This window comes from Erinaceus europaeus, chromosome 10, assembly GCF_950295315.1.
Source record: "Erinaceus europaeus chromosome 10, mEriEur2.1, whole genome shotgun sequence".
NCBI lineage: Eukaryota > Metazoa > Chordata > Mammalia > Eulipotyphla > Erinaceidae > Erinaceus > Erinaceus europaeus.
In genome coordinates this window covers 91466082-91493219 of record NC_080171.1, presented here as the reverse complement: position 1 = coordinate 91493219, position 27138 = coordinate 91466082, and the positions used below count along the sequence as shown (strand labels likewise).

General features: G+C 41.4%; 1 protein-coding gene across 4 annotated transcripts in view; it reads left to right on the top strand.

Annotated features, from left to right (window-relative positions):
• Nucleotides 1-27138, top strand: part of CDK5RAP2 (CDK5 regulatory subunit associated protein 2) — a 236132-nt gene that overhangs the window by 171716 nt on the left and 37278 nt on the right. For all 4 annotated transcript variants that reach the window (XM_060200065.1, XM_060200066.1, XM_060200067.1 and 1 more), the window contains 4 exons: nt 7154-7727; nt 9841-10073; nt 20096-20144; nt 24698-24867. In XM_060200065.1, coding sequence (XP_060056048.1) covers nt 7154-7727; nt 9841-10073; nt 20096-20144; nt 24698-24867 — 1026 coding nt within the window. The remainder of the gene's footprint in view (nt 1-7153; nt 7728-9840; nt 10074-20095; nt 20145-24697; nt 24868-27138) is intronic.

The following is a 27138-nucleotide window of genomic DNA, read 5'->3' as shown; positions in this document are numbered from 1 at the left end:
AATGCTATATTCCTCAGTTTTCCATATAACAATTCAACTCCCTCTAGGACCTCTAACATCATGTTCCAGGACCTGAAACCTCCTCTCATCCCAGAGTCTTTTACTTTGGTTCAGTACACCAAACCCAGTCCAAGTTCTGCTTTGTGTTTTCTTATTTTTCAGTTTCTTTTTTAAAATGTGTTATTAGTGATTTAATGATGATCAACAAGATTATGGCATAAGAGGGTTACAATTCACACAGTTTCCACCACCAGTGTGCTATATCCCATCCCCTCCAGTGGAGGGTTCCTTATTCTTTATCCCTCTGGGAATATGGACCAGAGATATCTGAGGGGTGTAGTGCAGAATGTCACAGGCCTGGCTTCTGTATTTGCTTCTCTGCTGGGCATTGGAGTTGACATGTCTATCCATACCCCCAGCTTGTTTCTATCTTAGTCAGGTAGGGCTTTGGGCAGGTGGGGTTCCAGGATGCATTGGTGAAGTCATCTGCCCAGGGAAGGCAGGCTGGTGTCATGGAGTACTTTTCAACTTCTGTCTGTGGGTGAGATCATTCCATATTCATCCTTCTCTTTCTGGCTTATGTGTTTCCTTCAAGCTTCATCCAAGATGAGGTGAAGAAGGTAAATTCACCATTTTTAATAGCTAAGCAGTATTCTATTGTGCTAAGTATACTTGCTCAGCTACCCGTCTGTTGTTGGACACCTGGGTTGCTTCTAAGTTTGTTTGTTTTTTAAAGATTTTATTTGTTTATAGAGAAAGACAGGAGGAGAGAGAAAGAACCAGACATCACTCTGGCACATGTGCTGCTGGGGATCGAACTCAAGACCTCATGCTTGAGAATCCAAAGCTTTACCACTGCACTACCTCCTAGACCACTGCTTCCAGGTTTTGGCTATTACAAATTGTGCTGCTATGAACAAATCTTTTAAAATTTTTTTAATATGTATTTATATATTCCCTTTTGTTGCCCTTATAGTTTTATTGTTGTAGTTATTATTGTTGTTATTGATATCATTGTTGTTGGATAGGACAGAGAAATGTAGAGAGATGGGAAAGACAGGGGGAGAAAAAGATAGACACCTGCAGACCTGCTTCACTGCTTGTGAAGTGACCCCCCTGAAGGTGGGGAGCTGGAGGCTCAAACCAGGATCCTTATGCCAGTCCTTGCACTTTGTGCCACCTGTGCTTAACCTGCTACGCTACTGCCCGACTCCCTATGAACAAGTCTTTTTGGATGGTTGTGTTTGGTTCTTTGGGATATATTCCCAGGAGAGGAATTACAGGGTCATAGGGTAGGTTTACTTTCTAGCCTTCTGCAAGTTCTCCAAACCCAGGGTTTGGATCAGTTTACACTCCCACCAGCAGTGCAGGAAGGTTCTGTGGACATCTATTTTTTGTTTGTTTATAGTCAGCTCATAAAGACTTATAGATAACTTGATAGTTCTCTTCAGTTCTCGTTACCAGCAAAGTTCTTTAATTTTCCTGTTTCTAGAACTTTATATGTGTTGTTGCCTTTGCATGAATTTTCCTCCTTTAATTATTGTCTAGCTGATGCCTCATCCTTTAGATCTCTGCTTAAGTCTCACTTTCTAGAGGAGAACTTCTTTAATACCCTTAATTGTTTCCATTAGTATTGTGTTCCCCACACCCCTGTTTTGATCTTTTAACTGACTTGATCTTGCCAATTGGGCTGTTTTCTACAAGGCTGGGTACTGAGTGACATCTCCAGTGTTGTTTCTTCTTCAGTAGCCCCTTGATAGGTACTTGAGAAATGAGAGAAAGGTAGTCCACAGATGTTCTTGTCTTTACATTGAGGGTTGATGGGTGTCCTTACTTATACACCCCTGGTACAGAGACCCTAGTCATGAGAAGGGGAAGGATAGATAGTTACATTAGAATATAGCATTCAGTATTGGAGGTGGAATTCCAGTCTTTGACAGGAATTTCTCGTGCTTATTGCCTGAAACATTTAACAGGCTTGTTGAGTAATTTTATTTCTGAGATCTTAATAGTCTTCTCATCCAGCCACATTGTTGCATTTGCTACATCCTCTCAGGTTTACAGCCTTTGCTTGAGTTCTTCCAGTGATATAGTTTTTTTTTTCTATTTTTAAATAGTCCCCGGGAGCAAATAATACTAATATGTATCCTGGACATATTAGCAAATATTGTTTCATTTAATCCTAAAAAACAAAACAAACACATGTCTTTGCAGTGAATGATGATGTTTCCATTTTGAAAATGAAGCTGCTGAGGTTGAGAAGGTTAAGTAACCTACCTAAAGTCAGGAAATAGTTGATAGTAGAGCAGGAGTTTGAATCCAGGCTTGTTGGATTGCAAAATGATTCTTTTTTAATTTTTTAAAATATTTTTATATTACAGAATTACATGTCGACAGGGGTTTGAATCCACACCATTCCCACCACCAGAGTTCTGAATCTTCAGTCTCCCCACTGCAATCTACCACTGTTCCCCTAAAGTTGTAGACATGGGCCAACCGTCTTCTCTACAACTATCTGTCCACATTTATACATAGTTGCCCCTTCTTTTTCTGATTCAATCCTTTCTTTCCCTCTAAGCCATTCATGACATCATAGCTACCTCCTGATGTCCCTCTCCTTTTCCTTCTCTCTCTCTGGGTGCTGATGGAGCTGGAGTGCAGAGTCCTCTTACCTTCATCCTATCACTTTTCTCCTGCTGGGAGTATGGATCAAGGTTGTTTTGGGGGAGCAGAAGGTAGGAGGAGTTCTGGCTTCTGTAGCTGCTTCTCTGCTGAACGTGGGCATTGACAGGTCGATCCATACCCCCAACCCGTTTCTATCTTTCCCTAGTGGACCAAAGCTCTGGAGATACAAGGGTTCAGGACACATTGGTGAAGTCATCTGCCCAGAGAAGTTGGGGTGGAGTCATGGTAGCATCTGTAGCTTGGTGTCTGGAAGGTGACATGACCTAAGTTGAGACAAGATGGTTAATGAACAAGAACCAGAAAGTTGGATTAGAGCAGATGAGATTAGGGATTTTAGGGTAGAAGAAAGCTAGGGAAGCCATTTTAGGCATGTTCCGGGGGGCATACAACTATAGTAATTTTGCTTGAGTTTGGTAGCTAGCCTGAGGTTGGATGAGAATATTGTCTGAGAGAATGGTGTCAGAGTGGAAAAAAGGGCTAGAAAGTTGGATTAGGGTAGGGAGTAGCTCCCATTCATATATATATAATTATGTGGTTAAAATTAACTATTTATCTCCATACACACGCTCCAGGGCCCATATATATATTTATATTTAGCGCCAGAGCTTGTGTAACCTCTAAGTCCCTATTTGTCTGAGTTTATAGCTCATGGTCACATCTGAGGAGCATTGCAGGCTGTACTCATTTCAGGACCAGTCTTTTTCAAGTGGCAGGATAGGATACCCCCAGCCTCCCTTCAGAGACTGGGGTTCTCCCTACCGTCATTGCTTTATGCTAGAGGCGAGGTCCTGAGAGGGCCCACAAGATATTGTTTCTTATGGAAGCGACCAGTGGTAGTGGAGAGAGGGACCCTTTAGAGGTCAAGGCCTATCATATGTGTATGGGAATCCAAGGATTCCCTAACTAGGGTCCCAAATGATCAGATGGTGTGATATTGACCCAACAGGCCATTATTAAGTGGGCCATCTCTTGCCCTTATCCAACTTTTGTAGTCCTTTCTTCATCTTATTATCTTAGATTTTCTCTCAGTTGTCTAGGTGTTGAGTATCATTTGTTGAGCCCAACCAGAGGTAGGTTTTGGGGATCTGTCTTCTTTTGGCCTTTCTGCTAGGCTGTCCTGCTACTTTGGTTTAAATCCAATCAGTTACAGAATTTATGTTGCCTTCTTTAGGCACTTCAACCATTATTGAGCACTTTGACTTTGGGTTATATGATTGCCCCTTAGCAATTTTTTAAAAAAAATTTTGCATTCTCTTTATTGGATAGAGACAGCTAGAAATTGAGAGGGGAGGAGAGACAGAGAGGGAGAGACAAAGAGACACTTGCAGCCCTGCTTCACCACTTGCAAAGCTTCCCCCCTGCAGGTGGGGACTGGGGGCTTGAACCTGAGTCCTTGCACACTGTAACATGTGCGCTAACCATGTGCGCCACCACCTGGCCCCAACAAAAGGATTCTTTCTACTACATTTTCCTGTCTCTTGAGTTCTCAAGTTTTTGTCTTAAACCGAGACTTTTGTGGACATCAAGCAATGTGATAAATGGTTAAAGATAGCAGCTCTGGACTTAAGTTCAAGATCAGAACCTCACAACAGATGTAGTAGACTTCTCTTTGGGAAAGAGAACTTGATATAGTAAATTACTTGGCTGAGGCTGTGTACCCTGTAAGTGCAAGGCTCAGTGTGATCCCAAATCTCTTTGACTTCAACACTACTTATTCTCTCTGTACCACCACTTTGCCTCTCAAAAAAAAAATTTTTTTTTTTTCGGCTGTATCTCTGGAAACTTAAACTAGCTGTAAGAAATATTTTTTCTGGCAGTGTTATGTGCCAGTGAAATAGCTCATATGAGGGGACATCATGGCACCTTTTGGAAATTGGCAGACATGGGCAGGAGAAGAAAACTCATCTGTCATGGTTGCTTGGAGTAACTGCTCTTTCATGTGACTTTACTCAGCTCCCCAATATTTGTCAGACCTCATTGACTTCTGGTTTCTGTACTAGACATTGAGAATGCAGAGTGGAAAGGCCAGTTCCTTCTATGAAGTGCATGCAGTGTAGATAAGAGTCCAAATATCCAAGCCATATAAATAAATCAGGGAGCCACTTGTCATTCCTACATGAGCTCCAATGTATATGTGTAGTATGTATGTTGTGGATAGCATGTGTTAAGTGCTGTGGAAGCGCCCTGTTGTACATGGCATGGAACTGGCTCGCAGTAGAAGGGAAATTAGATCTGAATGTAAAGGCTGAAGGCTGATTGGAGTTAGTAGAAGTAAGTAAAGGAGTAAAGACCAAGTGTATTGCAGACTGAGAAGACGCTGCATGCAAAAACATGAAGTCATGAAATAGTCTTGTGTGTGTAGGGAATTGTGGTTAGTTTCATTCCCTGGATGGTTTCTGACAAAGGTTGTTCCTCAGAAGGTGGCTGGAATTAGACCATGCAGATTCTGAGATGTTCTGAGTAGGAGTTAGGATTTGATCCTCAGTATTTTGGGTATACTGATGATTTTTAAAAAATGTTTTTATTAGTTATTTGATAATGATTAACAAGATTGTAAGATAACAGGGGTACAATTCCATACTTATAATTCCACCACCAGAATCCCATGTCCCATCTCCTCTGTTGGAAACTCCCCTATTTCTTTTCTTTCTTTCTTTTTTTAATCTTTCTGGAAATATGGACAATTTTTTTTTTTTTTAAACCAGAGCACTGCTCAGCTCTGGCTTATGATGGTGCAGGGGACTGAACCTGTGACTTGTAGCGTCAAAGAGAGCCTATCTGCATAATCATTATGCTATGTAGCCACTGCCCTGGACCAAAAGTTTTTATGGGGTGCAGAAGGTAGGAGTTCTGGCTTCTGTAATTGCTTCTACACTGGACATGAACATTGGCAGGCCGATACATACTCCCAGTCTATTTCTGTCTTTTCCTAGTAGGGTAGGGCTCTGGAGAGGTAAGGTTCTAGGACACATTAGTGAGATTATCTGCTCAGGGAAGTCAAGATGGCATCATGGTAATATCTGCAGCTTGGTAGCTGAAAGGAAGTAAGATATAAAGCAGGACAAAATGTTTAGTAAATAGGAACTCAGAGGTAGGAATAAAGCAGATGAAACTGTGGGTCTTCGTGTGAGAAGAAGCTAGGAAATATATTTTAGGTACGTTCCAAGGGACCCATGACTTTAGTAATTTTTGCCTGAGCCCAATAGCTAACATTGGACTAAAAGTGTTGTCTGGGAAGGTGGTGACAGAGTTGAGAAGAGGACTAGAAAGCTGGATTAGCTCCCAAATACGAAGAAAGTATATAATACATTAACTGTTAATCCCATCAGTCTTAGCTAGGGCCCATATATATCCCTATTTAGCACAGGACCTGTGTAACCTCTGTGTCCCTCACCGTTTGAGCTCACAGTTCATGGTCACAGCTGGGAACATTGTCGACTGTACTCATTTCAGGACCAGTCTTCCTCGAGTGGCAGGGTAGGATAACTCAGCCTCCATACAGAGAGTGGGGCAGTCCCTATCATTGCTGCTCTACATTGAGGGCAAGGTCATAGAGAGGCCCATAGGAGGGCTTATGATGATGTTCCTGGTGGAAGTGACCAGTGATGGTGGAGAGAGGAGTCTGTTAGATGTCTGGGCCCATCATATGTTCGTGGTAATCCAAGGATTCACTGACTAGAGCTCCAGATGATGGGATGGCCTGGTATTGAACAAAAAGATCATGATTAATCAGTGAGCCAGTCTCTTGCCTGTATCCAACTTTTGTAGTCCTTACTTTATCTGATGAGGTTACACTTAAAATGATTGAGGGAAGTGAAGTCAGGGGTAGGAGAGGAGGGTATCAAGGCCTAAGTAGTAAATATTTGATTAGGTACTTTATGGTGTTTTCTTTAGGTCTCTCTACTTGCTTGTTGAACTTACTGAGTCTAAGTCTACTCACAGCAGATTATTGAACACTTTTACTTTGATGTACTTATTTTCCCCTAACATAGGGATAGATGTACACATGTACCCTGTCCCTTAGGCCCTGGTCTGTATCTAGGGTCTTTATCTTTGTTAGGCAGTGCACCATTTGAAGTGGAACTAGGGAGTCCCATGTATTAGGAAAGGTCTCACCAGACTATTAGAGTTGAAGGGTTGACATCTTAGGTGTGGGTGTGGTGTCTCTGGATACAGTCCGAAGTGAAATGAGGCATGGTGGCACTAGTTGCATTGGATACTGATGAATTTTAATTTTTGGTTGGGGTGACCACCATGCTTAAACCCATCATTTAGAGTGTCAGTGTTCTTTAAGGAAGATAACATTCTAAGGAAGAGGATGGGTTGAGAGGTGAGCAGTTAAGGACTAGAGTCAGGAAGGCTGCTTAGCTGGGTGTTCTTGTCTTCTTATCTTGGTGGTGGCTCTGATGAGGGATAGAGGGTGAATTTCAACAAAGGAGAAACTGACATGTGTGTATTTGATTTTCAGACTTTGAAATCTACCAGCCTGATGACCATGTCATCTTACCAAGATGCAAAGAAAATCTTCACGATCTTCTTGAGCCAACCTCAGTAGCCACTCAGTTGAGTTCTAAGAGTCATCTTTCCACCAAAATCAATGGGATTGAGACTGATCAATCTGAGAATATTGATACTTCAGATGAGACAGAAAACTTAAAGCAGAAAATCTGTGACTTGGAAACCAAGCTTGCAGTCTACCAGAATGTCCTACTTCAGCTTCAGAAGCATTCCCAATTCAGTGAGGCCGTTATCACAGTTTTGTGTGGGACAGAAGGTGCCCAGGATGGCTTGAACAAGCCCAAGAGCAACACTGACGAAGAAGAAATGACCTTTTCAAGTTTGCACCAAGTTCGTTACGTGAAACACACGAAAATCCTCCATCCATTGGCCCCAGACATGCTTAATGACCGAATGTTAGAGAGCCTTAATCAGCAGTTGTTGGAAAAGGAAAGTGAACTGCAGAAGGAGCAGGATTTGAATGTGGAGCTCTTCAGTGAAATCTGTAACCTGCAGAATAAGTTCAGAGATGTCTCACCATCAAGGTGCTTGCCACTTCTGCCATCTTCCATTCTTTAAGTTCCCCTCCATTGCCACTAGAGAGGAGCTCACATGCAGAAAGGAAAGACTGCCATGAGTGGGACGGGTTGTCAACTAGAGATGGCTTGACCTTAAAGCAGCCAGGTCCTTCAGTGGCACAGAAAATAATAGCGCGTGAGCATGCATTAATCTGTGTCCTCTGAAATTGGCCAAGCAGATTTTGCCTTCCTCTGGTTGGGTACTCAAGGTGAAGGCTTTATACCCATCACTGTGAGTTACCATTCATGTGTTGAATGGTAGTGTTTGCTTCTGGACACCATTTTTGGCTTTTACTGTGCTGAAAAACTGGTGTTTTTGACAGTGGTGGGAGGAATATTTTCCATATCTTTGCCCCTCAAGGTCATTTTTAGAGAAATAAGCCTGTGTTGAAAGAGAAATATGCTGGGGGTCGGGCGGTGGCACAGTGGGTTAAGCGCATGTGGCGCAAAGCACAAGGACCGGCGTAAGGAATCGGTTCGAGCCCCCAGCTCCCCACCTACAGGGGAGTCGCTTCACAGGCGGTGAAGCAGGTCTGCAGGTGTCTATCTTTCTCCCCCTCTCTGTCTTCCCCTCCTCTCTCCATTTCTCTCTGTCCTATCCAACAACGAACAACATCAACAATGGCAATAATAATAACCACAACGAGGCTACAACAACAAGGGCAACAAAAGGGGGAAAAATGGCCTCCAGGAGTGGTGGGTTCATGGTGCAGGCACTGAGCCCAGCAATAACTCTGGAGGGGGAAAAAAAAGAAAGAGAAATATGCTTAGGTCATGGACACATGTTTTATGGTGCATGCTCAGGGGCTGAGGTCGTCACCATTCCTACCTACTGTCACTTCTGGGAAAGGAGAGCACATTGAGTTGAAGGATCATCATCTTTGGCAAATGTGTAGAACCAGGTTGCAAGGACCCAGTTTATATGAGTCATGCTTTCCTTAATTTATATTTTTCTCAGTGACTTCAAATACTATGGACTCTCCCAGGAAAAGAATATGGTATCTGGCTCTGTATTACATTACAGAGCATGTGCAGAGTCATGTTTGAGTCCCAAATATTTTTAATATTGGACTAACCTTGTGATCTCAAAGAGTCAATATATACAAAGATGCTGAACCTTCAATTGATATATATATATATATGTGTGTGTGTGTGTGTGTGTGTGTTTATATATATATATATATATATATATATATATATATATATATATATATATATTTAAACTGTCACCAGGGTTATTGCTGGTGCTCAGTACTAGCACTGTGAATCCATCACTCTTGGCAGCCATCCCCACCCCACCCCCATTTTTATATGATTTAATAGAGGGAAATTGAGAGAGGAAGGGGAGATAGAGGAGGGGGTGAGAAAGATACCTGTTGGCCTGCTTCACTGTAGGTCAGTCCTGTTAGGCATGTGATAGCATGTGCATTCAGCTGGGTGTGCTGCCATTCTCGCCCCTCAATGAGTCAGTTTCTTCATCTGTGAAAGAGATTGCTCATACAATTGTTGGAAAATTTGGAAGATCAGATATTTCATTAAAACAAAACAAAATACTTAATGCAGTGACTGATAGGTTATAGAGTAGTTGGCATTGCGATTTTTTTCTTGATTTTTTATTTGAGAAGAGTTCTGTTTTTTTACTTTTTGCTTTATAGGTTTTCTTTTTTCCTGTCCTTCTTGAGAATTTGTGGTGGTTCTCATGACCCTTGGGACACTTGTTTCTATATTAGAATAGTATTTTTGAAAAAAGTATGGAAGTTAATTGTTCTTCTGTGTCTCTGCCAATCTGTACTTTAATTGGGGGCTTTATAAGGTTAAAATTATTGCAGAAGAAACCTTTGTTTCAGCATCTGTTGGCTGTTTTGAAATCAAAGAGGGAGTGACCTTGAATGGTTTCAATTTTTCTTAAAACACACACACACACATACACACAAACACATATACACACACATACGCATAAAATTTGTACAGCTGCAGGCTTTTTAAAAAATTGTGCTCTGTCATTTTTCCAATTAGTGTTAAGGTCACAGAAATTCAATTCTGAAATGGTACAAGCATTTTCTTTTCCTTCTTTTATCAGATACGATTCATTAGTTCAGTCCCAAGCCAGGGAGCTCTCCCTCCAACGACAGCAGATTAAGGATAGCCATGACATCTGTGTCATTTATCGTCAACATATGAACAGCGTGATTAAGACATTTGAGGAGTTGCTGCAGGCTAGCGACGTGGATTACTATGTGGCCAAGGGTTTCCAGGAGCAACTGAATCAATGTGCCAAGCTGCTCAAGAAATTGGAAAAGCTGTTTCTAAATGGTAAGTGGGGCAAAAAAGAAAAAAATTGAAACCCTAAGACATGTTAGTCATCAATCCAGGACTTTCTGGGGGAGTGTAGAGGGGACTGACTCCTTGACTTTACTCACTTGACACCCTCTGCTTTCACAAGGCGACAGTGTAGCCACACAGGTTGTTACTTCTTTCTGCCAATGACTGCATTCATGTGATTAGTGGTCATCTGCCTTGCAAACTTCAGGTCCAGGGTAGATGCCTGAAGGGCAGGCTAATGGAACCAACCAGAAGTTTCTGTCCATCACATGGTGCCCAGTTCTCTGAACTTCCAAGAGAACATGGGCATTAGGGGCTCAGGGGTAAAAATTCCCCAAGTTTTAAATGTTGACAAAAACAAACAGAAATGAACAAAACAATAAAATCCACATCTTTTATTGATTGAAAAGTACATTCAAGGGTTAGAGTTGGTCAGCAGAAGAATGAAAACCAGGCTTTGCTAAGCAATTGCTATGTGCTAGATACTTTAATAAATGTCACTGCATTGTAAATATTTTAAAATTATTTACCTTTCATCAAGACTGTAACCAAGACCCCCATATATCCTTCTCTCCACTTTGCCAGTGTTAGTGTTTCATTACATTTACATTATCATTCTTTATATACTCTCTCTCTCTCTCCCTCCCCCTCTCTCTCTTACTTTCTTGTTATTATCTCTCCAATTGAGAGTTGATTGACAATTTCACGTTCGTTTCCCCCTGGACATTTCAGTGTGTAGTTAGTTCTCCAAGCCAAGGACATTCTCTCATATAGCCAAAGTAGCTATCAGAATTAGAAAATCATGTTTTTGTAATGTAAAGTCATGAAATGAAAACCTAATTTTTTCACCTAAGTAGAAAAAAAAAAGTTTTCCCATACTTCTCCTTTCTTCCCTGTGTCTCCTTTTCTCTCACATAGAACATTTCACTCTTGATGCTCTGGATACCTAATCTATAGAGGTGTTCCCCTACACCCAGCAACAATTTGTGACACTAGCTGAGCATCCTACAGTTAAATCAGATCTAACATTGTCTACCTCTAAATATAAGTACTCCATGCCACTGTGAAAAACAAACCTATTAAATGACTTAAGAGTTGTCTACAGTTCTTCCTTTTTGTCTAAGGTAGTGAAGTTTTTAAAAGTTATTTGTTTTCTTTCTTTCTACAGTGCTACATTATTCATTTGGAATACAGTTAAGCATGTTTATATTAGATTCAGTTTGAACATTTTCTCTCAATCCTGACTGATTTAATTTTTGATTTGTTGAAAATGAAAAACATTAATGTGATTCCCAAGTTAAAATTCTTACCCCTTTAGATTGAAACAGTTAAATCTTTGTTTTGGCTTCTTTACATTCACTAGTGTGTTACTTTCTCAGCCCCCTCTCCTTTCTCAAACTCAGTTTGTTAAATCCAGTGAAATGTTTTTAACTGATGGGTATGGTCAATTCTCCCATCTTAGGGAAATCCTTTCTTCTCTTGGCTTCTAAGAGGACATGATTAACATTCCACCTTCCTCACTCACCCCACTGCTTCCATTTTGAAGCTCTGCCTTCAGTGTGTATTCCAAATATGATCGAGTTTCACTACCTTGCTCCAGCTTGCCTCTGTCACCTGCCTGGGTAATTATAGTCCTCTCCTCCCTGACTTCTGTACCTCATCCTTACTCCACTGCACACCACATTTCCCACATAGTAGTCAGGAGTGTTTGTTTCAAATGTAAATCTGGTCATAACCCTTCCCTGCTCAAAAATGAATGCTCTCCTCCGTGAGTTGTAAGGGCTAAATGAAAATTTGGGCTTTAGAGCCGCTACTCAGTGCTTGTTTCTTGGCTTTTAAGCATGAGATGCGCTCTGGGATTTGTACTTGTTGTGAGTTGGGAGTGTACTCTTCTGAACAACGTGTTTATACAAGGACCTTAGCCTGAATGGGGGAAAGCTGGTTGCTTGAAGTCAGAACTGACTTTGCAGAACCTGCATTTGACCTCGATTTTTCTGTCTTCATTCATACAAAACAGGTGGCTCTTGAGCGTCCACCCATAGCCAATTGCAATAGGACATGGGATAGTTTGGCATTCTGGTCCCAAAGCAAGTTTTTCCCAAATGTTTAAGGGTCCAACAAGTTAGAACTCTTGCAGACTGATTTAACTAGTGCCAGTTCTCCAAGACCTTGAGAGCCAGGATAAAGAAGTAATCAACCTTTCCTAACCTTATAAAACCCACTTTCTTTTGGTTAAGGGTTTTCCAAATAAGGTAGTTTTCATTTTATTGTTAGAAATACAACGGGGTCCTCAAGATATAGCTGTATCTTCCAGGCCTGAGGCATTTTCTGTCTGTCTCTTTTCTTCCTACAAGTCCTCAACCTGAGCCCTAGGAAGTAGGATGCTCAGTAGTAGAGAGTGTGCCTCCGGCACCAGCTGCCCTCCCTTCCTCATTCACAGCCCCCCTTGATTTATTTAGTTATTTACCTTGACAAGCCCAGGGAAATCTCACTTCTTGTTTCTTATGGGGCCTGGAAGCAGAAGCATTGCAAGTTTAGCAGACAGCATAAGCATAACTTTATTTTCTCCTACAAAAGGCATAAAAGTTCCAGGAACCTCACTATAGCTCTTTGCTTAGAGAATAAAATGCAACAGGGGTGGGTCTTTCTTGAATGCTACCTATGAGGTCTGGCTCCTGAATTATAAAACAAGTTTATCACAAAGTAGCTTTACATTTGAGATAGTCACATAGTGTGAGTTCTTAAAATATTTAAAATACAGCCCCCCTTTTTTTATTAATACAAAGCAACACATGTTTATTGTGGAATAACAGATAAGCAGATACTTCTATAATTGCATCATTTATATAGCAAAACATGAACACCCTAGAGTTTGTATTTCTAGACCTTTTTCTTACATATATATATTGTATATATATATTCAATATATTTTTTGTGGAAGTAGAACTATTTTCAGTCTCTCCCTTTGTGCAATTATAGATAATAAATATTTATCTACATTGTAAGTTTTAGTGACCACAGAGATTCTTTTGTATAGAATGTTCCAGAATGCATTTAATCATTCCCCATTACATGGACATTTAGGTTGTTTCCAGTTTAGAACATTTATAAAGAACATTGTATTTAAATCTTGTGCATATCCTTACTGCTTCAATAATAATAATAATTATTATTATTATTATTATTATTATTATTAATTGATAGAGCCCAAGGGTCAGGGTGACAGTGCAGCTTCTTAATGTTTGTAAGGATTAGAGTTGGGATTCTATCTTTATTTATTTAAGGGATAGAGACAGTCAGAAATGAAGTGGAAGGGAGAGACAGAGAGGGAAAGAGATAGAGAGACACCTGAAACCCTGCTTTACCACTTAAAAGCTTTCCCCCTGCAGGTAGGGACTGGGGGCTCGAACCTGGGTCCTTGAGCATGCAACATGTGCACTCAACCAGATGCGCCACCACCCGGCCCCGAGTTGGAATTCTTCTCTAGCTTCATAGGCTAAAGATTTCACCACGATTCTGAAGCTCTATAAGATTTTATAAGTCTGTGCATTTTTCTGGGGAGGATGTACTATAACTTTTAGATTTTCAAGGCAAGTTTGGACCCAAATTATATCAAGAACTGGTGTTGCAAAGACAGAAATCTCAGGCTTCTATCTCATCTGTGTTTATGATGTCTCCAAGGCCAGCAGCATATGTCATGAATGCAATATTTTATTTTCAGGCATTTTGATTAAGCACATGGGGAAGATCCAGTGAAGACTGTAAGATAGTCCCTTTCCTCAGTGGCTTACCACATATGTTAAATTGGGCCACATAAGTAGAAGAAAGCTGGTGGGTGTGTGTGTGTGTGTGTGTGTGTGTGTGTGTGTGTGTGTGTGTGTGTGTGTGTGTGTGAGAGAGAGAGAGAGAGAGAGAGAGAGGCAAGTGGGGGGATGTCATAGTCTTGGCTCTCTTGTCTATAGTAAAGAACCTAAAACATTGATTTCTTTCAAGACCTCCTAAAATCTGTATTTTCCAGTCTACTCTCCTCTAGATGATAAAGATGATAAAGAAGCAGTGAGGAAGGCTGGTCTTTATTGAGTGCTTACTATATGCCAGACTTTGTCCTCAGTCTGTGAGGATACACTATTTATTATCCTTCGTTAATAATGAGGAACAGGTTGACAGGAAGTGGCAAAGTCTGGATTTGAGACCAGGTAGCTTACCCTAACCTGATCCCCATGCCTCTCTTACTCTGAATCAAACTGGATGCCCTGTGCAAACATTTTTGTAGGCCAGACTTTACATTTCCCCATTTCTGTGACATTCTTCAAACTAGTCCCTTTTCTGGAAGCATTTTTTTTGTTTTTGTTTTCTTTATTTTATTGTTTGGATACAGACAGAAATCGAAAAGGGAAGGAGAGATAGAAAGAGGGAGAGGGAGAAAGAGAAAGGCCCGTAGCACTGCTTTATCACTCTTTAAATTTCCCCCCTGCAGTTGGGGACTTCAGGCTTAAATCTGGACCTTGTGCATTATAATGTGTGTGCTTAACTGAGTATACTCTCACTTGGCCCCTTCTGGAAGCATTTTATTCTCTTTCAGAAATTTACTCATCTAGAAAGCCCTCTATGTTCACTCAATGGAGGAGCAATTCTGTTCTTTGTCTTTACTTCTGGGCTTTTTTTTTTTTCTCCCTTCTTCTTCACCACACATGAGAATCTTCACTAGACCTTATGGCGGCAGTATGTTGGGATAGAAAAACAAGTACTGGGCAGACTTAGGTTCAAATTCCAGCCTTACCATTAAGGGTCAGAATTCCTTCATGAGGTAATAAGTAATAACTATCTTTCTGAGCTATTTGAGAGAGTCAGGGAGTGACAACAGTCATTTCTTGTGGTCACAAATTTCTTTCTTCACATCATAAGTTCCTGGAAGGGATTTTTTTTTTAATTTGTTTTGTTTTTTTTTTGTTTTGACATCCCAGCTTAGGATGGGGCTAGACATATGGTGCCCATTGAGGACTGGCTTATAGTACTGATATATTTATAGGGTATGGATTTTGTTTTAAGTACCCTGTGATTAACGTCCTTTGACTCTAACTAGCACATGTAGTGAAGGGAAGTCTTCTAGGAGAAGACCAGAATTGGAAGCCAGAGTTCCACTTTCCATCTGGAAGGATTTATAGAATCTGAGGAAAGGAGTTGTAAGAGCAGTGGTAGGGCACTCGAGTTATGGTTATAATAGTGAACCAGATGAAAGGGAGGATTATTCCTTCTAAGTGCTCCTGGAATCTGCCCTCTCATAGTCCCTTACTCCTTTTTACTCTTACAAAGCAATTCTTTCTTGCCTCAGAGATACGGATCAGTTGTCACCACCTCTCAGTTCTCCCTGAAGGTTCAGGCCAGATCATGTTTGCTTCCTGCGTGCCCTTCTTCCGTGTACCCCATGCTGTCCTTGTCACAACACTCTTATCTACTGTACTTGTCTTCTTGGTTCACTGTCTCTCCTTAGCTATGAATTCATAGAGGGTAGACTGACTTCTCCTTCATCTGTTTCTTTAATACCTAGTATAGACCCCTAGAAGCAGAGTTGGAAATATTTAATATGAATTATCAGTCAGATAGAAAGGAAGAAACATTTTGGTTATGTAGGAGATGCCAGGTTCTGATGTTTGTATGTAATTTTGTACACTGACTGGTCTTGGAGCTGGGGAGCACTGTTTCAAAATAGGCTTCTTGAATGAAGGTAGCATATAGGATGGGCCAGGTGAGTCAAGTCTACTCTTGATTTTAATCCTCTTGCTTACTCAAGTATGAATTAAATAACTAGACATCTTTTCATTTGAAGAGATGAAGTAGCCCCCACCCACGCCCACCACACAACACACTGCTTTTAGGTTCTGAAAGATTTTGTCTAGAAGGTGAGAACAGCTTTTTTTCATGCCCTGCAGATGGTATATCATGTCACCTATGCAAAGGCAGTTTCCACTGAGAAATCTGGTGCATCAGTTGTAATGATCTGTCCATGGAATCCCTCAATAACACTTTGTCATTTGGTTTTAAAGACCTCTGTTCTGATAGGAGAACAGGTGGAATGCAATTGCTGAGTCATTTCATTCTCCCCATTGGGTCTCTCATTTGAACAAGGTAAAACCCATGCTGCTGGTAGCATCAAGGCTTTTAGCATCATGGATTTTAGCATCATGGATTTTAGCAATCAATGAGAACTTTCCATGCTGTATGTATACTGATTTAATAATGATTGACAAGACTGTAGGACAGGGGTACAATTCCACACAATTCCCACCACTAGAGTTCCACATCCCATCCACTCCATTGGAAGCTTCCCTATTCTTTATCCCTTTGGGAGCATGGACCCAGGATCATTATGGAGTGCAGAAGGTGGGAGGTCTGGCTTCTGTAATTGCTTTACCCATGCAGGACATGGGTATTGGCAGGTTGATCCATACTCCCAGCCTGTTTCTGTCTTTCCCTAGTGGGCAGGGCTCTGGAGAGGTGGGGTTCCAGGGTACACTGGTGAGGTCATCTGTCCAGGGAAGTTAGGTTGGTGTTATGGTACCATCTGCAACTTTTTTAAAATTTTGTTTTATTATCTCTATTGGATAAAAACAGCCAGAAATTGAGAGAAGGAGGGAAGCTAAAGAGGGAGAGAGACAGAGAGACACCTGCAGACTGGCTCTACCACTCACAAAGCTTTCCCCCAGAAATCGTGGCCTCAAACCTGGGTCCTTATGGACTGTAGCATGTGTGCTCAACCAGGTGTGTCACTACCCGGCCCCACCATCTACAACTTTGTGGCTGAAAAGCATTAAGATATAAAGCAGAACAAATTGTTTAATAATCAAGAACCTAAAGGTAAAAATACAGCAGACGAGATTTGGGGGTCTCCATTTTGGGAAAAGCTGGGACGTCTACTTTAGGTATATTCCAAGGAGCCCATGACTTTACTAATTTTTGCCTCAGCCTGATGGCTAACATGCAGGTAGGCTAAAGGTATTGTCTGGGGAGATGGTATTAGACTTGGAAATAGGACTAGAAAGCTGGATCTGGATAAAGAGCAGCCCCCAAATATGGGAAAAGTATATAAATATTATTAACTGTAAATCTCATCGATTTGCTGTGGGGCCCATATTCAGCACAGGAGCCTCTGTAACCTCTGCATCTCTGCAAGTCTGAGCTCACATTCTGTGGACATAGCTAGGAATATTCTAGGCTTCTTTCATCGCAGGACTTGTCTTTCTCGAGTGGCAAAGTATATTAAAACAACATCCCTTTGGAGGATGGAGCAGTCCCTACCAATGTTGACCCACATTAAGGGCAAGATCCTGTAGAGGCCCATAAGAAGGTCCACTATGTTGTTCCACATGGAGATGACCAGTGGAGAGAGGAATCCGTTAAGAGGTCTAGGTCCATCATGTCTGTATGGGAATCCCAGAAATCCCTGGCTAGGGCCCCAGATGATGGAGTGGGCTGATAGTGACCAAAAGAGCCATCATTAAAGTATGCTCATCTCTTGCCCTTATCCAGCTTTTGTAGTCCTTACCTTGTCTGACAAGGTTAGCCTTGGACTGATTGAGGGAAGTGAAATAGGAAGTAGGTGAGGAGGGTATCTAGGTCTAAGTAGAAACTATTTGATTAAGTACTTATGGTACTTAATTAAAAAAAAAGTGTCTTTTTTTTAAAGATCTTTCTACTTGCTTATTGCACTTAATTGAGTCACCTTTGCATGGTTTTAAGATGAGTTTCTGAATGCCAAAAGCCTGCCCCAGATCTAAGGTACCCTGCCTTATGAAGTTCCCAAGGTAGATGTTCTGAAGAACAGTGATGAGTGTGATGTAATGTTACTGTTTTCTTGGCTAGTAACAGTATAGCCTCTAAACCTTTTGGAAGAAGGGAAAGATTGCCCACCCCCAGAGTGTCTCAGGGGAAAATGTCAATAAGCAGCTCTAAAGTGGGTAATAGTTTAAAAAAAAAATACAGAATTAATTCTTTGGCTCTATAGTTGCCCCTGCCTGGTGGAAGTGGTCTTGTAGTCTGGAATATCCAAAGTGATGGAATTTGTCTCTGTCAGGTAGAGACATGGTTTCTCCCCTCTCTAAGCAATGTAGAGCACAGAAAGGTAAGCCCTAGGCAGCTTCCACTATGGTTGAGGCTTGACAGCCTCTCCCTAGATTCTAGAGAGCCACAATACCATGCCATTTTTGGTCAGGATATAACCAAGAGATGAAGACATAGATTTGTGGGTGATTTAGTTGTTAGAATATCTCTACTTGGGAGTCTGGCAGTAGCGCAGCAGGTTAAGCGCACGTGGCACAAAGCGTAAGGACTGGCGTAAGGATCCCAGTTCAATGCCCCCCACCCCCCGCCCGGCTCCCCACCTGCAGGGGAGTTGCTTCACAAGAGGTGAAGCAGGTTTGCAGGTGTCTGTCTTTCTCTCCCCCTTCTGTCTTCACCCTCCTCTCTCTATTTCTCTCTGTTCTATCCAACAACAACAACAATAATAACAACAACAATTAAAAAAAAAATCTGTACTTCTCTCACCTGACTGGAACATTCGGTAAAGACAATGAGAGTGTAAACTGGGCAAAGTGAAAGTTAAAACATAAGACCTCCAGCACTTTCACTTCTTTACTATAAATTGGAGAACTAACACAGGGCCTGTGGGATATTTATTTATTTATTTAATTTATTTTGAGGTCTGAGATATCAGGTGTTAGAGTACCACATCCAGGTCCTGGCATCTGATCAACTAGTTAGTTAGGCATCTAACTAACTCAGGTGGGTGACTTAGAAGCACACAGAATATGACGTTTATTTTCAGTTCCCAACAACTCAGGTGAAAAGGGAGCCCTGACAAACTCTGGGAGTTTGCAGGTAAGAACCACAGGACATAAAACAACCATGCACATCTCCAATGATCTTTTCATCTACAACATGATGTTTGAGAACTTTTCCTTTTAGGAGTAGTTTTAAAGATGGTATGTGTGGGTGCAGTTTAATTATAGTCTCATTTTTCAAGTACCGCTATAGAAGGTTTTTTTTAAGCCATGCGTTTTTTTTTTTTTTTTAAGCCATGCGTTAGTTTCTTCAAAGAGCTCATCCCAGCCTGCAATTTCCAGAGTTCTGAAGTATTTTTAAAATAAAGTTGTTAGTCTCTTTGAAATCTGGGCTCATGTGTTTCCTTTCAAACAGCAAATGATCATATGTGGGAGAGAGCAGAGCATCTTCTGCCCAAATACATTCTGATCTTTGTTTTGTTTTCTTTTGTCATTCCTTTCACTCATTCTCTCTGTGGCAGATACTGGTTTGTTTATTTATTTTTCAACTGTACTGATATTTGCCTCCTCTTAGAAATTTCACTTCCAGAGTCTTTCCTAAGGAAATAATTTAAATGCAGATAAAACTATATATAATACTTGCTTAATTTATTTATAAGAGTGAAAAGTTGATGATGACCTAAATAGCATATAGAAAACTAGAAAAAGTGGAGGTGTTATGTGTTTGCTTACAATGATATATTAATGTGGTCCTCAAAAATGATGTTTTTAAAGCAAATTTAGTAAGAGGAATGTTTATAATAAAAGACAAATTAAGTCATAATAAACTATCATCCACGTCTAAAGTCCATGAAAGGAAATCTAGTAACATGTCTGTAGTGAGTACCTAGGTAATAGTTATCTCTTGTTCTTCACTTTCTTGATTCTGCTACCACTTCTCTAATGAGCATGCATTCTGGTCATGTCAGTTTTTGAGAAGGAAAAGAAGTCTACACCCACAGTGCCTTTGTGATTGTGTAGATTGCTGTCACCTTCCTGCTAGAACAGATGCCAGAGCAGTGATGAAGGAGTCTACAGTCTGAATTATACTCTGGGTAGTCCTACTTAAATATCTAAGGTTGTTCCAGAATGTCTTTAGCCAGATGAAATAGTGCTTCTGGAAATGTATGAGCAAGAAATTATTAGGGAACACTTAAAAAAAAAAGTGTATTCCATTTTGCTTTTATCCACTTCCAGGAAAATCAGTTGAAGTAGAAATGAGCACCCAGAATGAACTGATAGAGAGGTGAGTGTGTACCTTTTGGTAAGTAGGCTCAGCAAACTTTGTCTGCCTATTTCTTGATTATTCCATCTCCCTTTGATCTCTGAGTTTCCTGCTTCTTATAAAGTATGAACACTTAAGAGAACGGACAAGTGCCATGCAAAACCAAGAGTTTGTTCCTTCCATTAGCTTGTGACTACCAGAAGGATAAATTCCAGCCTCCTAAGCCTGGCATTTGAGGCTTTCCTTAGTCTGAACCACCTGTCCTCTCCGTCACATTGCCCAAGCTCCTGACTTTTTATTGTTCTTCAGGCCATACTTGTGCACAAGCTGTGCACTCTGCTTCTTTGCTCTTGTAGTTTGAAAATTCTCCAAATTGGTTACTCTGCCCCAAACCCCATCTCTTCACTACATCCCAGGACCAGTTGTTATTCTTCCTGTGGCACTGATGCATAATTACATGGCACCATTTACCTCACAGGGCCATTAATACTTTCTTTCATTCCCAGAATTTCTCAAAAGAAGGCAAGAGCTGTTGAGTGAGTGCTGGTGTATGTCAGCCTTTGCCCTAGGCATTCACATTCATGACTTCTAACCTAACATAGTTAGAACTGTCATTCCCATACTAGGATGAGTGGGGGGGGGGGGGTCAAAGTTGCGTATTTGCCACTACGAGGCAGAATTGGGATTTGAACTTAAATCTGTACTATCCCAGTGCCTGAGCTCTTTTTGTCATCCCACATTGTTTTTTAGGTCACAAGTATACTTTGAATACCTCTATATCTGCTCTAACTCCCAGTAGCTAGCATGCAGTTGTAATTCAACAATTTTTTCATGGAATGAATGGACTACATACTTTCTTAGCTTATTTCTATGGCCAACTAGAAATGCCAAGATCTTTCCCTCTATTGTTTACTTGTTAAAGGCTCTGAATTATACTAATACCTGGGGCATTTCTCCTCCTCTTTAGAGCTGCAGAGGGTAAAATTTTAAAAAATTGAGATTTGCCTAGTTTTCAGAACTTTAGATTTTATTACATCATGAAGACCACCAATATAACTAGTTCAAGGAGGGAGGGAGAACTCACAGCTCACTGGAGAGCATTTTAGTAAGTATAAAAGGAATACTCTTCTCTACCATAGTGTTTTCAAAGATTTCTCCCAGTTAAACCCTCCATTATTACTCTTATTGATAGACTCTGGAGAGGACATGGAAAACCTCCCAGAGAAAAGACTTCACAGAGATTTTAAAGATGAAAAATTTAAAGGAGCGTGAAGCTATGTGGTGGTGGTGTACCTGGTAGAGCGCATCAGCTACCATGTGCGAGGACCCAGGCTCAAACCACTGTTCTCCACCTGCTTGGGTGAAGCTTCTTGAATGGTGGAGCAATGCTATCGGTGTCTCTCTTTCTTGCTTCCCTGTTCCTCCCACTTGTTTCTCTCTGTCTCTGTAAGAAAAAAAAAATGTAGGCACTGACCCTCCAGTGATAACCCTAATGGGAATAAATAAATAAATTATGTTTATTAATTTATTTACTTATTTTTAGTCAATCTTTACTTATCAGATAGTGACATCCAGAAATTGAGAGGGTAGGGGGAAATACAGAGAGAGAAAGAGCTACCTGCAGCACTGTTTCACCACTTACAAAGCTTTCCCCTTGCAGGTAGGGGCCGGGGGCTCAACCCCGGGGTCTTTGTGCATCATAATATGTATGCTCAACCAGTTGCACCACCATCCAGCCCCTAATAAATAAAAATTAAAAAATAAAATTAAAGGAGAGTGTCCTTGTTCAGTTTGAAGGAAACACTACTTCTCTGAGTAGCATAGCAGGGACTTGGAATATGAGGACCAGAAGCTAGAGAAGCAGGCAGGGCTACATTAGGCTAGTTGTTAAATACTATAGTAAGTGAACAATTTCTGTTCTGTAAGGAGAGGGAAAGTCTTTGAAGGAGGTAAGCTAGGAATGGCTGTGATCAGATTTGTTACATTAAAAGGCTCACTGAGTAGAGAATATGTAGGGTGGGTAGGCTGGGGGGAGGACTTCTTTCAGCCCTCATCAGCTGTGTGTCACCACTGCTACTTCTTATAGATTTGTTTCTTTTCCTTCTGTGCAGCCTTTTTCAGTTGTAGACTTAGCACTCACACGCATCTCTCCTAAGCTAATTAAACAGGTGCCCTTGGCCCATTCTGTACTTTTGCAAGGCAGCAGCAAGCCCGTGCATCCATCACGCTGTCTGAGCGAAGTTGCAGCTGGTGTTTACCTGTTAATGAATGCATTGCAGCTTTGGAGTCCTTTGCTCTTGTCTGAGCTTATGAATAATGAGACAAGAAGTAATAAGAAAAGTAAAGGGGGAAAGAGCTTAAATTAAGGAGCTTATCTGTAATGGAGATTCATGTGGGTTTTTCACAGACTTGAGGGCGTCTTTTTCTGGGAGGTTTAGTTGGCCCTAGAGAAATACAGATGATTTCTCAAATAATGACTTCGGGACTTACTTGGGGGCTTACCCAGATTTTGAGGTTTTTAAACCAACAAAGCCACTTCAACAATTTTAGGTTGACCATCCCACATTATCTTAGAACTTTGGAGCTGGACACACTTGGGTTCAAATAGGAGCCCTGCCACTTTTAGGCTGTGAGACATGTGTATGAGCCTAGTCTCCCTAACTCTAAAAGAAGGCGGTTATCCTTAGCTCAAAAATGTCTGGCTCTGGGCCAAGTGGTTATGCACCTGGTTGAGTACACATGCCATAGTGTGAGAGGAGCTGGGGTTCCAGCCTTCAGTCCCCACCTGCAGGGGGCATGCTTCACAAGGTATGCAGCAATGTTGTGGGTGTCTCTCTCTCTTCCTGACCATCTTCTCCTTCTCTCTCAATTTCTATCTGTCTCTGTCAAAAATAAATAAAAAGTTTTTAAAAGTGGTCCAGAACTAGCTCCAATTCCGATAGGGAAAGAGAGAGGCAGACTGGGAGTATGGACTGACCAGTCAACGCCCATGTTCAGCGGGGAAGCAATTACAGAAGCCAGACCTTCCACCTTCTGCAACCCACAATGACCTTGGGTCCATGCTCCCAGAGAGATAGAGAATGGGAAAGCTATCAGGGGAGGGGGGTGGGATATGGAGATTGGGTGGTGGGAATTGTGTGGAGTTGTACCCCTCCTACCCTATGGTTTTGTTAATTTATCCTTTCTTAAATAATAAATAAATAAATAAATAAATAAATAAATAAATAAATAAATAAAAAAGGTTCAGAACTGCCATTTGGTAAACACTGCCATTGACTCCTTTCCTCTCTTTTGGGAACACACCCGTACCAGCTTCTGTATGTTTTTTTTTTTAAATTTATTTATTTATTCCCTTTTGTTGCCCTTGTTGTAGTTATTATTGTTGTTGATGTTGTCGTTGTTGGATAGGACAGAGAGAAATGGAGAGAGGAGGGGAAGACAGGGGGAGAGAAAGACAGACACCTGCATACTTGCTTCACCGCCTGTGAAGCGACTCCCCTGCAGGTGGGGAGCCGGGGGCTCCAAACGGGATCCTTACGCCTGGTAAGGATCCTTACGCTTTGTGCCACGTGCGCTTAACCCGCTGCACAATCGCCCGACTCCCTTCTGTATGTTTTTATTTTTATTTTTGTCATTGTTGGGACTTCACTGCCCTGAACTGACTTTGGTAGATAGAGACAGAGAGAGAAGGAAAGATACCACAGCACAGAAGATTCCTTTACTGCACAGGCGCAGGGCTCAAACCCAGGTCGCCAACATGACAAAGCCAACACACTGCCTAGGTAAGTTAATTGCCAGTCTGCTTCATGTACGTTTCACAGAGGCTTCCCCATCTTCATTGACTCCAAAGTCCAGCTTTTAAAAAAGTTTTTTTGGGGGAGTTGGGCTGTAGCGCAGCGGGTTAAGCGCAGGTGGCGCAAAGCACAAGGACCGGCATAAGGATCCCGGTTCGAACCCCGGCTCCCCACCTGCAGGGGAGTCGCTTCACAGGCGGTGAAGCAGGTCTGCAGGTGTCTATCTTTCTCTCCCCCTCTCTGTCTTCCCCTCCTCTCTCTGTTTCTCTCTGTCCTATCCAACAACGATGACAACAACAATAATAACTACAACAATAAAACAAAAGGGAATAAATAAATAAAATAAAATATTTAAAAAAAATTTTTTTTATTATCTTTATTTATTTATTGGCTAGAGACTATAAGAAACCGAAAGGGAAGGGGTGATAGAGAGGGAGAGAGACAGAGAGACACCTGCAGACCTGCTTCACCACTTGTGAAGCCTTCATCTTCCCCCCCCCCCCAAGTGGGGACTGGAGGCTTGAACCTGGATCCTTATGCATTGTAACATGTGCGTTCAACCAGGTACACCACCACCCAGCCCCCAAAGTCCAGCTTTCTTACTAGTTTTAGAATATCCTTGCTAGACAAATTAAAAAAATAGTGCTCTAGGGAAATACAAGGGCTGCAAAACAAGAATTACAAATGAGATATTTCAGTGGGTCAAGTAATGTTAAGTCATGCTCCTAGCTTGGGACTTTTGTGTGGAAAATGATTTGTTTTTAAATCCCACTGGTTAAGGGTTGAAGAAGACAACCTAACTTACCAGTATATTCTGCCTGAATCTCCTGGACCCTCAGTCTCTCATGCTCTGTCTGATTATGAAATATCTGAAAAGTCATCCTCCTCACGAGATCAGAAGCCAGATGAGACTGAGAAGCCTTCAGCTACAGCCAATGCTTTTTCTCAAGGTAAGCTAACTTTACTCAGCATTCTAACATGTGCAAGCTTTTCTGGGTTAGACAGTAATTTGCCATTTTGCCTTAGTAAACAAAGTATGGTGACATTTGAACATTTCTTTGATGAAAGGAAATCCTGTGAGAGCCAAAGTTGGCCCTTCGGAGTGTCATTTATCACTGGAAAAAGTGTTGGTGATTGGAGAAAGTCATTTTTTACTTTTTAAATGATGACTTATGTGACTTACCATCTCCTTGCTCTCCCAGCAGTAACTGGCTGGAAAACACTGAGGTCATGTATCAGTTCCAAGTCTGGCTAATTGTCCATTGTTTCTTTCAAGTTCTTCCTCAGACTGGGTCACTGCAAAAATCCTTGCTTTGAATTGTACAGATGCCTGAGAGAACACAACTCCCTTATCAGGTGTTCTGTAATTTTATAAACCTGCTAGGATTTTTTTTCTTTCAGTGTGACCTTTGGTTTTTTGGTCTCAACCCCTTATCTTGACTCTGCTGATGGAGTTAGGGGTTCAGATGGTGGAAGCAGCTTCCTACAGGCACACCTATCTCTAAGATCCCCATTACCACATCTGTATTGTGGTCCTGACTATTTCCCATCTGAGTAATGGATAAGATGTTGTGTTTAAGAATTAGTGTATTTCAGAGGCTCAGGGGATAGTCTAGATGAGACTAGATCTGTGAATCAACAAACTTGTCCTATAAAAGGCCAGCTAGTAAGTCTATTTAACTTTGATGAACACAGTGCTTTTGTTGCAGTAACTCAGTTCTGCTATTGTATCCCCCAAGGGGTCATCACCCCTATGTAAATAAAAAAAACAAGAAAGTGCTGATGCTAAAAAAAAAAAAGAAAAAAATCACACAGACTGTAGACATTTAACTGACAGTTTCTGTTCTCTTTCAGTGGGTTGTTGATAAAACATCTAGAGTAAACTTTGTAAAGTACAAAGCAGATATTAGCACATCTCTACTAGAAGTTCTTTTTTTTTTTTTTGGCACCTGATCATATAAAACAGTGTTGTTTTTAAATTATATATATAGAGAGAGGGGGAGGTGAACCAGACCTTGTGCATGTGTGATTTTTTTACCACTCCTATGCTGACTTTTTCATTCAGATAGAGACAAAAGATGCTAGAGCTTTCCCAGGTTTTTGGAGAGGGGAATAAAAAGAAATTTAGTATCAGCACTTTCTTGTTTTTTTTTTTTTTTTTCAGATGATTCCTTACATGGAGGCCCAATATGTGATAGAAATAGCAATAGAATCTCTTCTGAGGTGCTTATCAGACACGAATGTCTACGGGAGGACAGTTTGAAAATATAACAAGGACATGAAGTGCATGTTCTTGATATAGCTCAGCTATCAGCAGGGGACTCACCTAGATTTACTTCTTTGGATTTCCAAGTGTAGACCTCTGTGATTTTGCATTTCTTTTTTCTTTTCTTTTCTTCTCCTTCTTCTTTTGCCTCCCAGGTTATTGCTGGGGCTTGGTGCCTACACTACGAATCCACTGCTCCTGGAGGCCATTTTTTTTTCCCTTTGGTTGCCCTTGCTGTTTATTATTGCTGTTGTTATTATTGTTGTTAGTATTATTGTTGTTATTGCTGTCATTGTTGGATAGGACAGAGAAAAATGGAGAGAGGAGGGGAAGACAGAGTGGGAGAGAAAGACCTGCTTCACTGCCTGTGAAGCGACTACCTTGCAGGCGGGGAGCCAGGGGCTCAAACCAGGATCCCTATGATGGTCCTTGTGCTTTGTACCATTGTGTACTTAATCTGCTGAGCCACTTCCCACTTCCTGGTGCCCGATTTTGCATTTCTTTGCACTTGATTTCTCTCAGTCCCCCTTCTCTTCTCTTCTCTTCTCTTCTCTTCTCTTCTCTTCTCTTCTCTTCTCTTCTCTTCTCCTCTCCTCTCCTCTCCTCTCCTCTCCTCTCCTCTCCTCTCCCCTCCCCTCCCCTCCCCTCCCCTCCCCTTCCTTCCCCTCTCTTTTCTCTCTCTCTCTCTCTCTCTCTCTCTCTCTGTCTCTCTCTCTGTCTCTCTGTCTCTCATTGCCACCAGAGTTATTGCTGGGCTCGGTGCCCTGGTAGCCATCCACTCCCCCAACCTCCCATTTTTAATTTCATGGGACAGAGGAATTGAGAGGAGTTGGGGAAGATAGGGATAGAGACAAAGGGATGCCTGCAGCGCTGCTTCACCACTCCTCAAGTGGGGACCAGGGGCATGAACCCTGATTCTTGAACCTGAGTTCTTGTGCATGCCAATGTGAGCACT